An 18,852-nucleotide genomic window follows, 5' to 3' on the forward strand; every position below is an offset into this window, starting at 1 on the left:
CGCCTTAGGGCCTTTGGACTTGCTTTAGCTTTTTTTTTTTTTTTTAAAAACAATGGCATTTTATTTTGTTGAAAAACCTGACTTTACAATCCCTGAGTAAATGATGAACAAAAGCTTCATTTTCCTATTCCATAACTTTAAAAAATCATTGGTAAATAAATATCCGTGCACAGGTGAAGGGTAAGGCAAACTGGGGAGGGGTTCTGATGTTCACGTTCCCGGCGTGTGACTCACTCCACAAGGATGAAAACAGCACTGGTGACAGTGAGCTGGTATGATATGAGCATTGAATTTCATCCCTAAGCGTTCAAATCCGCCCAGTGACAAATAACTCAGTTTTTGTTCATCACGGACAGTCAACTGTACATATTTTACTGAAGGACTACTTTGATAAAGTCCTTATTTAAGTTATACTGTGCATCACAACTATAAAAATGGCCTGAATCGTTCCATTTAACCATCGTTTATAAAGTACAACTATATGATATTCTGCATTTTATCTCTGTTGAATATCAGTCTAGACCAAAAGTACCCCAGCTGCTTACTTCTACCACTTCTGAAAAGATCGAGATCTTTGAAAAAGGACTGTCTTCCACACAAAGATGACTATGTCAGGAGTTTAACCTTTTGTTTTTTCTTTCTCTTCCTCAACACTCAGCCCCCAAATGATCGTATGGATCGATCTCACGCATCACTCAGGTATCACTTCAAATGTCACCTGCTCAGAGAAGCCTATCCTTGTTTCCCCCAACCCCAACTTACAATTACACAACCTTGCTTTATTTTCTCTAGAGCATTTATCCACATCGGCAACGATATTTTCTATTTACTAACTTATTTGCTTGTTTTTTTTTTCACTAGAGAGTAGGCTCCATGAGAACAGATATCATATTCATCTGGCTTACCACTGTTCTGGTCATCTATTGGTGTGTCATGAACCACCCCAAAACTCAGCAGCTTAAAACAATTTATTATTATTTTTCATGGTCCTGTAGGTTGACTTGGATCAGCTGAGTGGTTCTTGCTTGGGTTCTTTATGAGGTAGGATGGTGACCGAGGCTGCCATCTGGGAAGGCTTGACTGGGACAGACGTCCACAGTGGCTCCCTGGCATCTGAGGCTGGCTGTTGGCTGAAAGCTTGGTGGGGGGTGTCCACTGGGGCCCCCATATGTAGTTGCAAGTGGAGGATGGGTAGAACATATGAAAGGGGGGCCAACATGCTAATGTCTGGACCAGGCGAAATTGGTAGAAATGGCAAGTGGCCTTCTTGTAGGCCAAGACGCAGTAACACCTCTTGGTTACCGCTGGTACATTAAGGTGCACATTTGTTTGCCTTGTTTTGTGTAGATAAAGGCTATTGTTAAAGGGTATCTCAGAAGCCAAAGAGCCCTAAAAGAAAAGAAAAGCAAAGAAAAAGGAAAAAGGGGAAAAAAGAAATTGGTGGGTACTGGTCGAGCCTTTAAAGGTTGTTAGAGTGCTTACCACCTCGAGAAGAGTTTGTGGTAGAATAAGTTGATCACAGAACGGGTTCGATTGACTAGGTTACCAGCTAACCTCAAGAAAATTTCTGGGCAACGAGGTACATTGTAAGACACACACAAACCCCAACCCCTCGGCATATCCCTTTTAGGTATTAGTTCAGCTCCCAAAGGCTTAGCTAATGGGACCCTTAAATTCTAGAGTCAAGCATGCCACCTTCCAGCACACCTGCTTATTTCATGTCTAAGAACCATACCCTGGAAGGTACAGACATCCAGCAAAAACAGCAAAATCTTACAAAGCTTGTTTGTGTCCTAAGGAACTTGGCTTGACAGCCATCCGGTTGGGGCCCCCAAATAGAGCTGGCAAATATGTGAGTTGCAGCACATTTGCAGCTAGATACGGCTGGGCAGAAATGTGGGTTTGCTCCATTTGGGACCAGGATCCTACCAAACTGCTGCCTGCCCTCTGGGGAATTACAACCCAGAAATACAATGGCCAATATGGAGAATGTCCCAATTAGGTAAGATCATTTAAGAAGTGCCCTTGAAAGCAAGGGTGCCCAAGTTAAAATGGGAACCCTATTTTAACTGGCAAGCAGAAGCCTCCAAAAGCTTTCAAAATTCCAAAGTAGCTTCATGAAGAGATAATTGCAAAAGGCTAATAATTAAAGATGGAAGAGGTACCTAAGACAAAAGCCTGTAGGACTGATGTAACTCCCTGCTCCCCTCTGTCCTCCTTTGAATGCTCCTTCTACCAATCCTCTCTCTGAATGGGTTTTTCCATTCTGAAACGACTACTCCCCCTAAACAAAAGTCCACCAAGTTAATGGACTTACGAACACCACACCCCATATCTACCTGTAGAGTTGTCAGAACTGAGCGATTCTCTGGTAAATCGCTACATTATTCTCTTAAACAGCCAAGAGGAAGCTCTAAACACCGGAGCCTGTTGGGGGTGGGGGGGGGGTAGATCCTGGGAGAACCGGCAGGAGCCAGCAAAGGGTGAAAATTCTTACCCGAATCATCTCTTCTGAATCTCTGTTTGTAGGGCCCGGTTGAGAGAGGAAAACAAAATTTCACGTTGTCCTTTCCTTTCCAAATCCCCACCCACTGGTTATTGAGCCTTTTTCTCCCAGAGATAGCTACTCTCTTCTTGCATTGTAACCTCATCACTGGGCTGGGCTTTCTGCCTGCCTGGGCAGGCAGGTGGTTGGTTCTTTCTTTTGGCTCCCACTGGGAGTGACTTTGGATTTTGGAAAGGTAATATTCTTTGCCCCCTCTTTGGGGACCAAGGGGAGTTATTCAACACTGCCAGAGAGACTTAAAATGACAACTACGTACTCCAATGGAAAGAAGCAAGTTGAGGATAAGGGAGTTGGAGAGGTGGAGCAACCTTGTGAGGACATTGCAGTTACAAAGCAATTCTTTAAGGAATTGAAAGCCATTTTCCCACATTTTACAAATCTTAACAAAACCGGAAATGCAGCGCTGGAGGCAAGTTTAAAGTTTTCCTCTTCCTTTACAAATCCCTAAGCTTTCCCTATTTATGTTAAACGGCGTGTAAATTAATGGCTTTAGAAAACCGACGTCCTTCTTAGAAACACTTGCATTCTTTCTCCATCCCTTAAAGTTACACATCTTATCATGCCTCTGAAATGTGAACACAGCCCACAATCAGCTGAGACTGAGAAGAAAGGGCAGGGGAGGCCTTTTTAAAACACAAACTTCTAAAAGGGCTCCTGTGCCCAAAATCTTCTATAGCTTCTTTAAGATTAACTCCAGAGACAAATACAAATTTCAAAAATCTTCTTCACGAAATCTTAGTAACTCTAAGGTCTTTACATCTGTGTGTTTATGTGTGTGTCGTAAATGTGAGATACTGTTCTACTTCTGGGTGGTACTGCTAATATTAATTTGTAGAAGAGCCCTATTTAGTAGGTTTGAAAGTAACCACTTACAAGGATTGGGCCTTCTAAAACTCTCAGAAAGACAGAAACTAACCCCCAGTTTTTTTCAAGTTCACCTAATCTGGGAAAACATTCGATTGTTTGTTTACTGAAAATAGACATGTTAGGGCACCTGGGTGACTCAGTCCGTGGAGCCTGCGACGCTTGATCTCCGGGTCCTGAGTTGGAGCCCCACACTGGGTGTAGAGATTATTAAAAAAATAAATAAACTTACAGGGCGCCTGGGTGGCTCAGATGGTTAAGCGTCTGCCTTCATCCTGGGATGGAGCCCCACCATGTCTCAGGCTCCTGGCTCAGCGGGGAGCCTGCTTCTCCCTCTCCCTCTGCCTCTCCCCCTGCTCACGCTCTCTCTCTGTATCTCTCTATCTCAAATGAATAAATAAAATCTTAAAAATAGATAAACTTAAAAAAATAGACATGTCTTCAGAGTTATCAGTATTAAAATTAAGACTTTTATTCTGCCTGGCTTTACTTCAGTTAAATAAGTTGATATGATCTCTGTTACAAAAGAAAATTTTTTAAAAAATAGCTTGGGAGAATCACTGACTTTGATGTCTTACAAAGTTTTTATGGGTAATCTAAGCATAATTGTTAATAACAAGTAAATTAAACAGGTGTAAATAAGATAAAATGATTTTTAGCTAAACTTTAAATTGTCTCCCAAATCTTTTTGGTAACCTAACACCTTAAAGTTTTGCTGAGTTAGGTTAAGTGATAAGTTAAATTCATTCTTTAATGATCATTTGCAAATAAGATAAAATACTACAACAGTAATTACTGAGTTAGGTTAAGTGATAAGTTAAATTCATTAAAGATCTAGATCATTTCCAAGTAAAATAAAATACTGTAACATTAATTACCGAACGTACTGAATTTTGGCTTCCTTATTACAGAGAAACTAGAGATAAATTTGGGTCTGTTAGTAAACCTGTTTTATTAAAAGACTATACTATACTGTGGTGAAATGTACGTTTCTAAAAATTGTAAAATACATTTATCAATTTGCTACTCTTGAATGATGGTGTAACAGGTCACAATTGCTTACTTATTAGCTTTCAGTAGAAATTAAGGTTCCTAAGAGTTAAAAATTCTAATAAAGGAAACAACAATGCAAGAAAGTAAGATGTGTGGTTTTGGTAAAAAGAAAAAAATATGAGGAACAGAAATACATTTTTATTGAGGGAAAAGAAAGTAATTTTGTCCTAAAGTGAGAGGTTGGTTACTTATTTATTTAGAAAGTGAGAGAGAGAGAGAGTGAGAGAGAGGGAGGAGCAGAGAGGGAGAGAGAGAATCTTTTTTTTTTTTTTTTAAAGATTTTATTTATTTATTTGACAGAGAGAGACACAGTGAGAGAAGGAACACAAGCAGGGAGAGTGGCAGAGGGAGAAGCAGGCTTCCCGCCGAGCAAGGAGCCCAATGTGGGGCTCGATCCCAGGACCCTGGGATCATGACCTGAGCCAAAGGCAGACGCTTAACGACTGAACCACTCAGGCGCCCCGAGAGAGAGAATCTTAAGCAGGCTCCACACCCAGTGCAGAGCTCTATCTCATGACCGTTTGATCATGACCTGAGCAGAGATCTAGAGGCAGACTCGCAACTACCTGAGCCACCCAGGCACCCCAGGGGTGGTTATTTAAAGAGGGAAAACTGAGGACAACATTTGAATGTGAAAAAGAAAGTTGTAGAAGTTTCATGAAAAAAAAAAATCTTGGAGAAGGAATTTTTTTTAAAGATTTATTTTAGAGAGAAAACTCGCACAAGCAGGGGGAGATGCAAAGAGAATCCTCAAGCGGACTCCCCACTGAGCACGGAGCCCGACGTAAGGCTCTATCCCAGGACCCTGAGATCACGACCTGAACAGAAATCGAGCCGGCCACTTAAACTACTGAGCCACCCAGGCGCCCCCTTTGGGAAGGAATTTTATGTGTGGTCAGGACTGACTAAGATCGGAATGAATAAGGTGCAGTTTTTGCTGGGTTTTTTTGTTTGGTTTTTAAAATTTATTCTTTTACTTTACTTACTAGTGAATTGTTTATTTGTATCTTTTGCACAATTTCTTTGGAATGAGTAAGTTTTAAGATCAAGAGTAAGCTGGCGCAACATTAGAATTTGGTTTTCTCTCTGTTTAAAGGACTTTTTTTTTTTTTAAGACTTTTGGTCTGCTTAACTCTTTTTGACCTCGAACATTCCAAAAGATTGGCTAAACTAACTAGGCGGATTTGACCTGTCCAATTGCATGGGAAGCATTGTCAAATAAGAAGTAATACTAAACTTTCTCAATGTTGTATTTGTAAGATCATGGCACATGGGGGTAAAGTCCATTCTATTTCTACAGTAATGACCCCTCATTGCCAGACCTTTGCCATCCTGATGTCCTGGTAACATGGCAACAGTCAGCTCCTCAAGCAGAGAAATTAAGGTGGATAAAGAATGGCTGTAAATTAAACAAACAGGGCTATGGGAAAACCAAGACAACTGCTTGGTTCTTCCCGGCTACCCTGACAAACCCCACTTTTTGGTGTTTGCATTCCTTTGCCCACCATAGGGCATTTAAGATGACTCAAATTATAAATGGACATTGGTGGAAAGACTTCTAGAATATAGCAAAAAATAGTCTACCAGCAATGTCTGACTTGTCAGGTCCATAATCCTGGAAAAACTGTTTTTTTCTCCAGGGGCCTCCGACCTCCTTCCTCTGGACACTTTGAACACCTGCCGCTGGATTTTTTAACAGCCACCAAGTATGGGTTACCAATATGTTTTTGTTCTTGCTTGTATGGTTTCTGGATGGGTTGAAACTTTTCCCTGCTCCAAGTCTGATGCCCTCACCATGTGGGGAGAAAAATGTTAAAAATGTGTTTCCCACTTGGGATATATCTTCTATAATCTCCAGTGAATGAAGCTCCCACTTCACTGGACAGATCATATAACGCCTCATGAAAATCTTGCAGACTTCTTGGAATTCCATCAGTATACAACCTTCCGCTGATCCCTTGTCTTGTTCTAGTACGCCCAGCTACTGTTAAGCTTCTAAAGTCTTATGCTCAAGCCTGTCATCAACAGGTTAAAGAAGCCTTCTCAGGGGCGCGTGGGTGGCTCAGTTGGTTGAGCGACTGCCTTCGGCTCAGGTCATGATCCTGGAGTCCTGGGATCGAGTCCCACATCGGGCTCCCTGCTCAGCGGGGAGTCTGCTTCTCCCTCTGACCCTCTTCCCTCTCGTGCTCTCTATCTCTCATTCTCTCTCTCTCAAATAAATAAATAAAATCTTAAAAAAAAAAGAACGTGCAACATCTTTAAAAAAAAAAAGAAGCCTTCTCAGATCCCAATTCAAAGGAACCTGTTGGTCACAGTCTAAAGCCCGGTGACTGGGTATTCTAGAAACATCATCAGAGGAAGACAGCCCTCGAGCCCCGTTGGAAAGGACCCTACCGATTGTTCCTGATGACTAACACTGCTGCAAAACTAGAAGGTATTGAGCCTTGGGTACACAACCCACAGCTAAAGGAGGCTCACTACCTGATCCTGTACAGATGCTGGACACCTCCAAGTCAAGTTGACGAGGAAGAGCAGTAGCTGACTTCTAGGTAGACTGCTTCCACCCAAGATGACTGATCGACTTCCTACTTTATTCTGGTTTCTCTTCAGATCATATAAATCTTTTGACTTCGTACTTTAAACACAACAATCTCCTTCCTTTCCTTTCCTTTACCCTGACGTTGGCCTGGAAGACAACACCCTCATCTGTTATCTCCCTGGCCACTCCTAAGGGGGCTAACGTCTAGAATTTAAAATAACTTTTTATTTCAGGCTAGGGGACAATCTAACTGCGCCCTTAACTTTTCTCAAGCAAAATAAGACATTCCCGAAATTTACATCGTGAGTTAAAAAGGATCTACCCTGAGGCTTTCATTATTCAGGACTCACTCCTTTTGGCAGATTCCTACCTCCCTGATTAAGGATAAATGTTAAGTGAGGCTTGTAAATGTAAGTGATCACGAACTTCTTAATTCTTGAAATTGTTGCAACATCTGCTGTTAAAGCAATAGATGCCCAACAGAGATCCTTAGACTCTCTGGCCAAAGTTGTTCTTGATAATAAAATAGCCCTTGATTATCTTTTAGCTGAACTAGGAAGTGTCTGCTGTGGCCAACACCACCTGTGATCCCTGGATTAACACTTCTGGGGAAGTCAGAACTGAATTACATAAGATCACTGAGCAAGCCACTTGGTCTAAAAGAGTGATTTCTTCGGTGGGGTCTTTCTTTGACTCATTTAATTTTTTAAAAAAAGATTTTATTTATTTATTTGAGAGAGAGAGAACGAGCAGGGAAAGGGAGAAACAGGCTCCCTGCTGAGCAGGGAGCCCGATGTGGGGCTCCATCCCAGGACCCTGAGATCATGACCTGAGCCGAAGGCAGATGCTTAACCGACTGAGCCACCCAGGTGCCCTGACTTACTTAATTTTGATTGGTTGGGGTCTTGGGGACCACGGCTTCAAAGCGCCCTCCAAATATTGGGAATTTTGCTGTTTATAATAATCATAATAATCTTCCTGCTGTGTTCTAGTCTCTCACAAGCTTTAAATGTGTGTTCATAGCCACTAACCACCATGCAAATGATCTCCCTAAGACTGAAACGTCAAAAAAGGAACAAAGAAAATGACCGATTTAAAGCATGTGAACCTGAAGTCATAATCTGTGAATATCATAGGAATTAAGCAAAAACATCATGACCTGTGTACATCACTCAAGGAGGGGTCAACGGGATTTGTGAGCACTACAGATCAGAGCTGAGAGTGATGCTAATGCCTTACGTTTTGAGCACAGCTCTCATTTAAGCTGAGACTCTGATCAAAAGGGAATACTTGAGAGAAAGAGAACCACAGGCCCCAAAATGGCTTCTCTTAGGTTCAGGCCCCAAGTCAGTAAAGCAAGACTTAATACCTAACCTGACTATAGTCTCAACCCCTTAGAAACGTAAGGTTTTACCAGTCAACATGGGGATTTCCTGATCAGTGCTAGGAAATTTACTGATAGACCCCTTCTGTTCCTCTTGGGAGGGTGACCTTGCTTAAAACAATAGGGTCTTTGTTAATAATTTCCTTTCTTCTGCTCCTTCTCTACCTTTAAAAACCTTTGCTTTTCTGTAGCCCTTTGGAGCTCCCCTCTACCCGCTAGATAGGAAGCTGCCTGATTCATGAATCAATTAATAAAGCCAGTTAGATCTTTAAAATGTACTTGGTTTAACGTTTGTTATTTAACACCAGGAAGTAGCCAATCGCTGACTTAGACCTGAATGTGTTTGGTTCTAAAGCCTTTGCCCTTTTTACTTTTTATGGAGAAGGGAAAATATATGAATGTTCCTAGCCCAGAGCCTAATATCACAAAAGTGAAACATCTTTTCATGCCATCGGCCATTGGTAGAGGAAACTTCTCCATCTTGGGCCGCACCTCATCCCCTTAGCCGCAGACTAATCCACATTCCTGCAGGAAGAGAGGGCCAACCAGTGGGGAACCCAGGAAGCCTGGGGAGGGTTGTGGTTGGGCAGTTTCCCTGCCTGGGGAGCTGGGTAGATCCCGGAAGCTGTGCCCAAGGCTGTGAATGTCCAGTAGCCAACTGGGTCCAAAGGCTAAAACTGGCTGCTCGTCAAAGTGTCCTCTGCCTACCCTGGACTGAGTTTCAGGAGTGTGCCCAGTGCTGTTCCCCACCTGGCTTCTGCCTCATTGCTGTCAACTGTTCTCTGAGCTCAGAGTAAACAACCCTCACCCCTCCCAACCACAGTACCCCTTTATTCCCCAGGACGGGCATGGGAAGTTGGGGGAGGCATTCTTTTTTTTTTTAAGATTTTATTTATTTGGGGCACCTGGTGGCTCAGTCGTTAAGCGTCTGCCTTCGGCTCAGGTCATGATCCCAGGGTCCTGGGATTGAGCCCCACATCAGGGTCCCTGCTCGGCGGGAAGCCTGCTTCTCCCTCTCCCACTCCCCCTGCTTGTGTTCCCTCTCTCGCTGTGTCTCTCTGTCAAATAAATAAGTAAAATCTTAATTTAAAAAAGATTTTGTTTATTTATTTGAAAGAGAGAGATGGAGAGAGCATGAGCAAGGGGGAGGGGCAGAGGGAGAGGAAGAAGCAGGCTCTCCACTGAGCAGGGAGCCCAATGCTGAACTCGATCCCAGGACCCCAAGATCATGACCTGAGCCAAAGGCAGCCGCTTAACCGACTGAGCCGCCCAGGCGCCCCTGGGGGAGGTACTCTTAGCCTCTTTTACCAGGAGTCGTCTGTGGGGACAGTGGCTTGATACACACATGTCACCAAAGCCCTACTCACCAGTCATCCCAATGGGCAGTGCCTCGGAAGCCCTCTAGCCTCCAGCAGCAAAGACCTCCTGGGGCTTACAGAATCTCAGATTGTTGGAGTGGGAAGGGTCTTGTCTAATGCCCTGGGTAACTCTATTCTGGCGTTTGCCAGCCTGGATTCTAAGGCTTGGGTATATCCTTGTCAGCCTCCTTAGTTGTGGAGCGCACTCAGAGCCGTTTATCTACTACCTGCTATGTGTCTGGCTGGAGTTCCTATGTCAATCATGTGGACCTAGCCCTCAATGAATACACAGCTATTCCATGGCAGGAACATTACATTCATGTTCTCCCCGAATTCTTATGTTATTATCATCTTTGTGGATGGCAGAATAGAAGCTCAGAAAGGAGAAGTGATTCATTTAATGTTCCTCAGCTAGGAAATAATGAAGATGGGAGTCACACCAGACCCCACTACCCCGCGGTCAGTGCTTTATGTTTTTTTATTTTTATTTTTTTAAAGATTTTATTTATTTATTTGACAGAGAGACACAGCGAGAGAGGGAACAGAAGCAGGGGGAGTGGGAGAGGGAGAAGCAGGCTTCCCGCGGAGCAGGGAGCCCGATGCGGGGCTCAATCCCAGGACCCTGGGATCATGACCCGAGCCGAAGGCAGACGCTTAACGACTGAGCCACCCAGGCGCCCCGGTCAGTGCTTTAATTACTTTAATTACTTTCTCTACCCCAATTGTCTTGCTCTATAGGTGTCACGCATTAGGCACCTAGCGAATATTTATGAGAGAATGGGGGAAAAAAACCAACAAAATAAGGGCTTGGGGGAAGGAGGTGTGGGTTCAAAACCTTGTCTCTAGAGCTTGGCATGGGACCCTGGGGGAAGGGTCTAAACCTCTGAATGTCTGGTTCATCTGGCATATACAACTGATGGTATCTCTATTCCTAGTTTGCTGGAAAGATCCGTGAGACTCCATGAGGCAGTGAGCGCAGAGCTTGGCACACAGTCGGCCCTGGTAGAGTGTTGGTGTGGAAAAGAGGAAGAAAATAAAAGAAGAAGAAGAAGAAGGAGGAGGAGGAGGAGGAGGAGGAGGAGGAGAGAAGAAGAAGAAGAGAAGAAGAAGAAGAAGAAGAGAAGAAGAAGAAAAAAGAAAAGAAAAGAAAAGAAAAAAAAAGAAAAAAAGAAAAGAAAAGAAAAAAGAAAGGAAGAGAGAAACACACATCCAAAACGGCTTGAGATTGTTACGTGTTTCACTTTCATGGGCCTCGGTTTCTTGCGTCAAATGGGTTCATTTATCAATAATAACTGTTTTTTCTGTAGCCCTCCACTATGTGCTCTGTATGACTACACTAGACCTCCATCATGAATCCTTAAACGGAGATCTGCGCTCTGATCTGGCTGCCCCAGAGCCAACCACTTAATCCGCAGGCTCTATTTGCCTCCCTGTGGGCTGCGTCCTTCCCTCCCCGGGCATTACCCGGAGACCCAGGAGTCCTGGGCCCGGCCCTGGCCACCGCAGCCCTGCGCTCAGGCCCCAGGGGGGAGGAGAGAGGGGAGGAGTGGACAAGGGTCCGGCTGCAGCTGGTCGAGCTGCGCCAGGCCTGGAAACTGCTCAGGTTCCTGGTTCCCACCGGGGCCAAGAGTGACACCTGATCCCAGGGGATTGTGAAATGGCCTGAGGTGGCAGCCCGTCCGCGGTGGCCACTGAGCCCCCTCCCCCCACGCCCGCGCGGCCCCACCCCTACCCCACGCCCCCGCGCGCGTGGTTAAATCCCCGCATCCGGGCGGCGGCTCACACCTGCACCCCGCCCCGGCACAGCACCATGCCCGCCTGCCACCCAGGTCCTCTCGCTGTCGCCCTCCTCCTCGGCCTGCTGCTGTTCGGCCTCCCCCGAGTCCCAGGTGAGCGGGGCGGGGACAGCCGGCCGCTCCAGGAGGGCCAGGACAGGGCCCGGCCAAGGCGCACGTAGTCTCTCTGGGAGCTGGAGAAATGGGGATTCTTGGGGCAGAAGTGGGGAGACCCATGAAGACTAAAATTTGAGGATTCCCTGGTTCCTGAAGGTGGTGACCCTTGGAGCTTAGGGTGTGGGGTCCAATGTGCTGGAGGAGGGGGAGACCACTGAAGGCTGAAATTTGGAGCAGAGGCTCTGTGCTAAAGGTGGAGACCTAGTGGCCGGTGGGGGTACCCTCTGCCTAGACGTCGGGAGCTCCTGGATGTTCAGCTCTGTGGGGGTCCCCTAAAGATTGAGGGCTCTGAGGATGAGGGTTAGGTAACCCCCCCCCCCGTACTTCCAGGTGTCGGGGCCCCCAGGCCTGGAGGTGGGGCCCTCTGAAGGCTGTAAGGGGGGCGCCCAGGGCCAGAGACTGAGATTTCCTTGGAGCTTGAGATCTGCGGCCCTGGGAGCAGGAGGTGGGCGTCCTCCGGGACTAGGGCTCCGCGCCCCACTGACCGTGCGCCTCCCAGGCGGAGAAGCGGAGAAGAAAGGCGTGTGCCCCCAGCTACAGGCAGACCTGAACTGCACGCAGGAGTGCCTCTCCGACGCCCAATGTGCGGACAACCTCAAGTGCTGCCAGGCCGGCTGCGCCACCATCTGCCACCTGCCCAACGGTAGGCGCCCGGGGCGGGGCGGGGAAGGGCGCGGTGGGCTGGAGGAGGCTGAGCGCCGGGATCGGGGCACAGGGTACCCCCCCAACCCCAGGGACCCCTGCAGAGTCGAGGCGGATGGAACCAGATTCGCCGCGTGCTTCCTCGCGGGGCCCCAAGGAGACAAAAGGCGTCGCTGAAGCTCAGCCAGGGGTGTGGGTGTGTGTGTGGGGGGGGAGGAGGTCCCCCACCCCTGGCTGGATTCCATTCCCTGGTGTGTGACGGGCTTCCGGGCAAGCACCAGCTGGGACGGTGTTCCCGGAGGTCAAGGCACCCGGTTCACAGTTTCCTCCCCGGCGGGTTGGAGCCCCGGGAAAGCCCGGGGCTGGTGAGCCGGCTGGCTCCCAAGACCTGGGGCGCCCAGCCCTCTCGGAGTCCCTCCCCTGGGGCCTCCCCCAGCTCTGGGGGAAGGACTTGGAGCGCCTGGCCTAGCAAGACTCCCCAGATTCCTCTGTCCAGAGGGAAAAAATGAGACTTTACACATTAAGGAGAGCGCCCAGCCTATCTTAAAGATGTGGTTGTGAGTGTCAGAACAGAAAGGCTCTTGCCCAACGTCACACCGTCACTCCATGGTTCCGCGGGAGTCATAGTGAAGGGCTTCAACTTTTGCCCCTTCTGGAAGGCTGGTTTGAAGGAAATCAGAACTCCTCCCTGAACACCCCTCCTCTCTTCCTGTATTTAAAACAATCTCTTCCACTCTAAATATTGAGAGCATGAACTATGCGAAAGCGCTGGTGGTCCACAAAATGTCCTTGGTAGAGCTCACTCTCTCCCCCAGGCTATGGGGACGCTCATCAGAGCAGGGGGTGGCCTTAGACAACATGAAATTCAAGCTTCTCATTTTTCACAGGGAAAAACTGAGGACTAGAAGCAGGGATATGACCTGGGGCACCAAGCTGTTGTGATTACTGGTCTTTAGCCAGAATACAGCCCCAGGGATTTTCCCTCTCCGTTATTTCTCCCAAGATGCCAGTAGGTGCTGGGATGGTTTGTAATAGAGACCTCAGACTTAGGAGCCGGGAGCTGGGAGGTAGAGGGAGGACTGGCCCATCAGGGGCAGCTGCTGGGTCTGGAGGCTTCTAATTGAACACAGAGAGGAGGATCAGAAGGAGAGGTGAGGATTAAGAAAGACAGGCAGGCAGACAGACAGACAGATGAGTAAGGTGGCGGGGGACAGAAGGCATGCCTACTGTTAGGTGCAGTCTTTGCTTTTTTTTTTTTTTTTTTTTTTTTTTGTCGTCTCAGATGTACAGACTGAGGCAGGAAGAGGGATGGGGCCAGATGGCTTCCTGAACTAGAATCTTAGTTCTGCCCATCTGCTAGCTGTGTGATCCTCAGCAAGTTGCTTTGCGTCTCTGGGCCTCTGCTCTCTCGTCATCAAAATGGGAATGATAATCCCAAACTTTGTGGGACTGCCATGGGGGCTAAATGAAATAACACACAGAAAGTACCTCTGTAGAGAGTAGATCCTCTATCCACAGTGGAGTGTTTTGTCAGTAAGACCTTCCTGATTCCCTTTTGTCCTGGGGAAGCCCAGTGTCCAGACCTCCTGCCCTTTTCAAGGGAATGTGTTTCTCTGTGCTAGGAAGTCAGCCACTCCTGTCCTGTGCAGCTGATCAGCCAGTTCTGTGCCTGTGTTTGACCTTTGGCTGGGCTTGCTCTTGGGGCTCCTGGGAATTGAGCCCAGCTCCCTTATCCTTGACCCAGGAAGTGTGTGTGTGTAAATGGACGGTCACAGACTGGGCTCAAGTCTTGGTTTTACTTCTACCAGCAGTGTGGTGTTGAGTCATTCCAAAGTCAAGGATGGAGGGAGCTGGAGGAGGAGGGGCTTGCGGGCGGTTTTCCTAGGTGCCCCAAGATCAAGGCCAGCAGGCAGCTGTCCACTTTGTGACACAGGGGGAGGGTGGTGGGAGATCATGTTGTGGACAAGTGTTCACCTGGCATCCTCTCTGCCCGCTTCCCCTTGCTCCTTTTTCTCTCCAGAAAAGCAGGGTTCTTGCCCCAAGGTGAACACTGACTTCCCCCAGCTCGGCCTCTGCCAGGACCAGTGCCAGGTGGACAGCCAGTGTCCCGGCCTGTTGAAATGCTGCTACAATGGTTGCGGGAAGGTGTCTTGTGTCACTCCTGTCCTCTGAGGTAGGTGGGGGGTGAGAGCAGAGGGGAAGTGCACTGATGTCTCGCTGTGAAGGTGGTTGAAAAGGAGGGCCTGGGCGAACAGACCTCTGCTCACTATCTGTCCGTTTCTTTGCTTTCATGCCCTCAACAAGTCTCTGTTGAGCATCTGTCATGTGCGGTGCACTGCTCTGGGTACTGAGGATGATCCATGAGTGAGCAAATCACACACAGATTTCTCTCGGACGGGGTTTATGTGCTAATGGACAATAAAGAAAACGACATAAGCGAGTATATTCTGTAGAATGTTCAAGGGAGAAAAGTGCCCTGGTGGAAAAGGAAACAGAAGGGGGATGGGAGTGCTGGGGTGGGGGTGGCGCAGGGTGGGCAGGAAGCAGGGTTGCCATTTTTTTGTTTGTTACAGGGACCCTCTGGGAAGGCCCTACCCAGAAGGCAGCATTTGAGCACAGACTTGCCAGAACTTGAAGGAGGGGGCTGTGAGGATATCCGGGGGGGGGGGGGGTGGTGGAGGGGGCGTTACAGGTGAGGGCCTGCAGGTACAAAAGCAGGAGCGTCCCTAGTGTTTCAGGAAAAGCCAGGAAGCTGGAAGGGAGCAAGGAGAACACAGAGGAAGGTCGGGGGTAAGTGGAGCCGCTCCTGAGGGGCCTGAGAGGTCATTATAGGACTTTGGTCTTGACCTGGAGATGTTGCCTCCATGGAAATGGACATGCTCGGGTTTAGATTTGAAAAGGATTACTCTGGCTGCTGGGTGGAGAGTAGACTGTTGGGGGGCAGTGGCAGAGGCAGGAGACCAGCTGCGAGGCTCCTGTGGGAGGCCCGGGAGAGACGACAGACCAGGGAGCCAAGTGGCTGGGTTTCGGACGTACGTGAAGGTAGATGGGACCGTATTTGCTGGTGAATTGGGCTGTGAGGGAAAGAGAAGATTCACTCTGTTTCCTTAGCGGGCACCCAGAAAGTCAGCAGTTGGAGGAGCAGCTGTGTCCCGAGAGGGGACCATGGCCAGAGGCTAGAGGGGGAGGGGAGGTGGGAAGCTCTTTGCACGTGGCCAGTGGGAGGCCAAAGACTGGCTTTTCAGGACACGCGTGGCGGGCAGCAAATGTGTATTCGAAGTGTACTGAGCCCGTGCTCCGTGGCGGGCTGGGGCTGTGTTTGGCCTCCTCTGCTGGTTCTGTCCCTGCAAGGGAAGGATTGTGGAGCCTCTCTTCCCCTGCCTGCAACTAGAAATAAAACAATACTAAGTCCTAGAGTAAGTGTGAGTAAGTCAAGAAATACAAGACCCAAAGCACATGTTTGGTTGACCCATTGGGAGATCCAGCGCTGTGCCAAGGTCTCTGTGTCAGATGCTGGGACAGAAGGGGACCACGGCCCTTCCTCACAGAGCAGCCCCGTGGCTGAAGTAGGGACACTCCCAGGGAGGGAAGGGCTGAGTGCTGTGGGAGCAGAGGAGGAAAACCTCATGGGGTGGGAGGGGTGGGGCGGTGGTGGGAGAGAGCAGGCTTGGCAGAGGGATGACCCCGGGCCCGTCCTCGAGGATGGCCCGAAGGTCGGTGGTGGGGTGACACACAGGAGGAGCAGGAACCCGGAAACGCCCTCTGGTTGAAATCTCACTGTTGATCGTGGGCTAGCGTGATAAGCCCTCAGTCCAGGGACTGACAGGTCACTGGTGGGACCAAGTATTGCACAGATGGGAAGACCGAGACCACCAAGAGGGGAGGATGTGCCCAAGGCCCCGTGGTTGCCATTTCAAGGGGTCCTTTCCGTTCCTGAGTGGGAACCACGGTCTCCCGAGGGCCCAGAGCTCTCCAGCGATGCCAGCCATCCCTTGCCTCCCTGAGAGCCAGCAGCATGGCTGGACTTCGTGGCCAGGAAGACCCAGGTTCAGACTTCAGCTCTGACACTTACCTAGCTTTTACCTCCCTGAGCTGCAATCATTATGCTTATAAAATGGGATCAATAAGATCTCCTTGACCAGCTAATCCCAGTTTACCTTAAGGAACGGAGGCACAGCAGAACCTCCTGGTGGTAGAGGGACTCGTAGGGAGGCGAGTGACGATGGTCCCTCAGGAAGGCCACAGCGGTCGGTTGGGCTGTGGTTACCCAGGTAGGTCCCAGGACGGTCTGAAGCAGAGGAGCTGAGTCTAGGACCTGCAGAGATGTGCAGGCAGAGCCCCCGGACCTCAGGAAGGTGGGGCTTTGCTGGTGTGTAGTGGAAAGGGAGAGCAGGGGAGCTTTGGTCCAGAATTTAAGCTCCATGTCCTCTTGGCTAGTATTTTGGATATTGCCGTTCATGTATTAATATGATTTTCTTCCTCCAGCTCCAGCCACCACAGCCCGAGGAGTGGGAGAGTGGAAGTTTCTGCCCGGCCTTGCCTGGCTCCAGCCCAGCTACCCTCCCCTCTTTCTGGCTGCTGTATTCCCTCCAGAGCTGAGCCTCGCTTCTTCCTTTTCCAGCCAATAAAGTGACCACTTCCAGCACTGGGTGCGGGGCATGGCCTCCATTCTTAATCGTTCCGTCCCTGCCTCCCCTGACTCTGGGTTGAGATGGGGCGCCCAGGTCATCCGGGCATGAAGTCCAGGGCGGGATCAACTCTGAAACAATGAACATACATTCAGGGCTCGGCTTGAGGAGTAGTTCTTTTCCCGGGAGGTTGGGGGTTACCCTTTCCCTGGGAAGGAGATGGAAGAGAGAACAGGCTCAGAGACAGGTGGAATGCTTCCAAAGTCAATCCCATTCATTGCCGGGGGCTTGAAACCAGCAGCGTGTCCGGGTGCAGGACCCAGGGCTGGGAGATTTGTGAGATCTCCCCGAGCCACAACCCTTCCTGTGGCTGACGACAGTCCGAGTTCTAGACCAGGAGTCCACCAGGTGACTTGCTTGCAGCCACGTGGGTAGAAAGTGGCAAAGCTGGGGTCCTTTGATTGGTTGTTGGTTCTGTTTTTTTAAAGATTCTATTTATTTATTCGAGGGAGAGCACGAGTTGGGGGGGGTAGGGGCAGAGGGAGAGGGAGAAGCAGGCTCCCCTACTGAACAGAGAGCCTGACACGGGGCTCCATCCCAGGACCCCGAGATCATGACCTGAGCTAGAGGCAGATGCTTAATCAACTGAGCCACCCAGGCGCCCCTGGTTGTTGAGGTTTTTTTTTTTTTTAAGATTTTATTTATTTAGAGTGAGTGGGGGAGGGGCAGAGGGAGAGGAAGAGAGAGATTCCCAAGCAGACTCCCTGCTGAGTGCAGATCCCGACAACGGCCTCAATCTCATGGCCCCGAGATCATGACCTGAGCTGAAACCAAGAGTCAGGGGCCCCTAATTGTTGGTTTTTAAATCAAACTGTTATTTTGTAGAAATAATACAGTCACATGGACCAAAATTCAAAAGGTTAAGAAACAAAACAATGGAAAGGGTCCTTCAAGCTTGCCCCCCACCCCCACCCCCCGCCAGCCCCTAGCTGTCTTCTATGGGTGACACCAAATCTACCAGTTTCTTGTGTGTTCTTTCAGAGACCTAGCTCGGTCTCAGTCCTCACATCTCCTCTCTTGCTCTCTCTCTTCCTCTTCTGTTTCCCCATTATCCCTTTCTCCATTCTCTCTCTTCCCCTTGTTCTCTCTCTAACCCTCTATCCCTCTCTGTTCCCCCATCGCCTCCTTTTCTGGCCCTCCTACATGTTCCTCTCTCTTTATCCCCTTCTCTCAATGTTCCTCCGCGCACCCCAGAACAGCTTTTCCCTCCTCCTCTGCTCCAACCACCGTGGGATGTGAGAGATCAGGGCAGCTTGAGGGTGATGGTCTGGAGAGAGAAAACCTTGGTGGCTTGGTGTTTGGCTGGCTTATCTTTCTCATCCTCTTGTGGGTCCCTGCTCCAGGCCATGAGCCAGGCAAGACCCCAAGGCTCCTCCCCCGCCCCGGGGATGCAAGGTCAATGAGTCTTCCTGATGCAAGTGACGGGGCTCAGTGCATAAGCTGCCTCTTGGCGATAGATGGCAGTGTAGTTTTCCCTTTTCTGATTTCTGTCCCTGCCCACACTTGGGGTCCCCCCCACCAGCCGTTGCAGGCAGCAGCGAAAGCATCTGGCTATGGGCTCAGTAGCGCTGTTAGGGACCAAATGTGTGGCTGCCATCCCCTCCACTCTCGCCTAATCTTCCCCAGGTTTGCCCTCGGCGACAACCCTGGGCAGAGCTCCGTCTAACTCAGGCAGGGCATGCCTTTTGTATGCACATCATTATTCCCCCACCATCACCTACTCTGCAAACCTTTAGCACTCATGCTGTTCCTCTCCCTAACACTCCAGGGCTACCCACTGATCAGGACTAGCAGGTGAATTTGCTA

General features: G+C 48.9%; 1 protein-coding gene across 1 annotated transcript; it reads left to right on the forward strand.

Annotated features, from left to right (window-relative positions):
* Positions 1-11,505: 11,505 nt before the first annotated feature.
* On the forward strand, positions 11,506-17,006 carry WFDC2 (WAP four-disulfide core domain 2). The gene is made up of 4 exons (XM_027622762.1): positions 11,506-11,653; positions 12,216-12,359; positions 14,379-14,531; positions 16,844-17,006. The coding sequence occupies exons 1-3, from the start codon at positions 11,575-11,577 to the stop codon at positions 14,528-14,530; spliced, it is 375 nt and encodes a 124-aa protein (XP_027478563.1). The 5' UTR covers positions 11,506-11,574; the 3' UTR covers position 14,531; positions 16,844-17,006.
* Positions 17,007-18,852: the final 1,846 nt, after the last annotated feature.

The sequence above is a fragment of the Zalophus californianus genome, chromosome 8, assembly GCF_009762305.2.
Source record: "Zalophus californianus isolate mZalCal1 chromosome 8, mZalCal1.pri.v2, whole genome shotgun sequence".
Lineage (NCBI taxonomy): Eukaryota > Metazoa > Chordata > Mammalia > Carnivora > Otariidae > Zalophus > Zalophus californianus.

What these genes read in the sequence shown, in the direction of transcription:
- WFDC2 (XM_027622762.1), top strand. Translation starts at nt 11,575, where the DNA reads ATGCCCGCCTGCCACCCAGGTCCTCTCGCTGTCGCCCTCCTCCTCGGC. An exon ending in CGGCCTCCCCCGAGTCCCAG is followed by an intron (nt 11,654 to 12,215) that starts GTGAGCGGGGCG and finishes TGCGCCTCCCAG; the next exon opens with GCGGAGAAGCGGAGAAGAAA. An exon ending in CATCTGCCACCTGCCCAACG is followed by an intron (nt 12,360 to 14,378) that starts GTAGGCGCCCGG and finishes TTTTCTCTCCAG; the next exon opens with AAAAGCAGGGTTCTTGCCCC.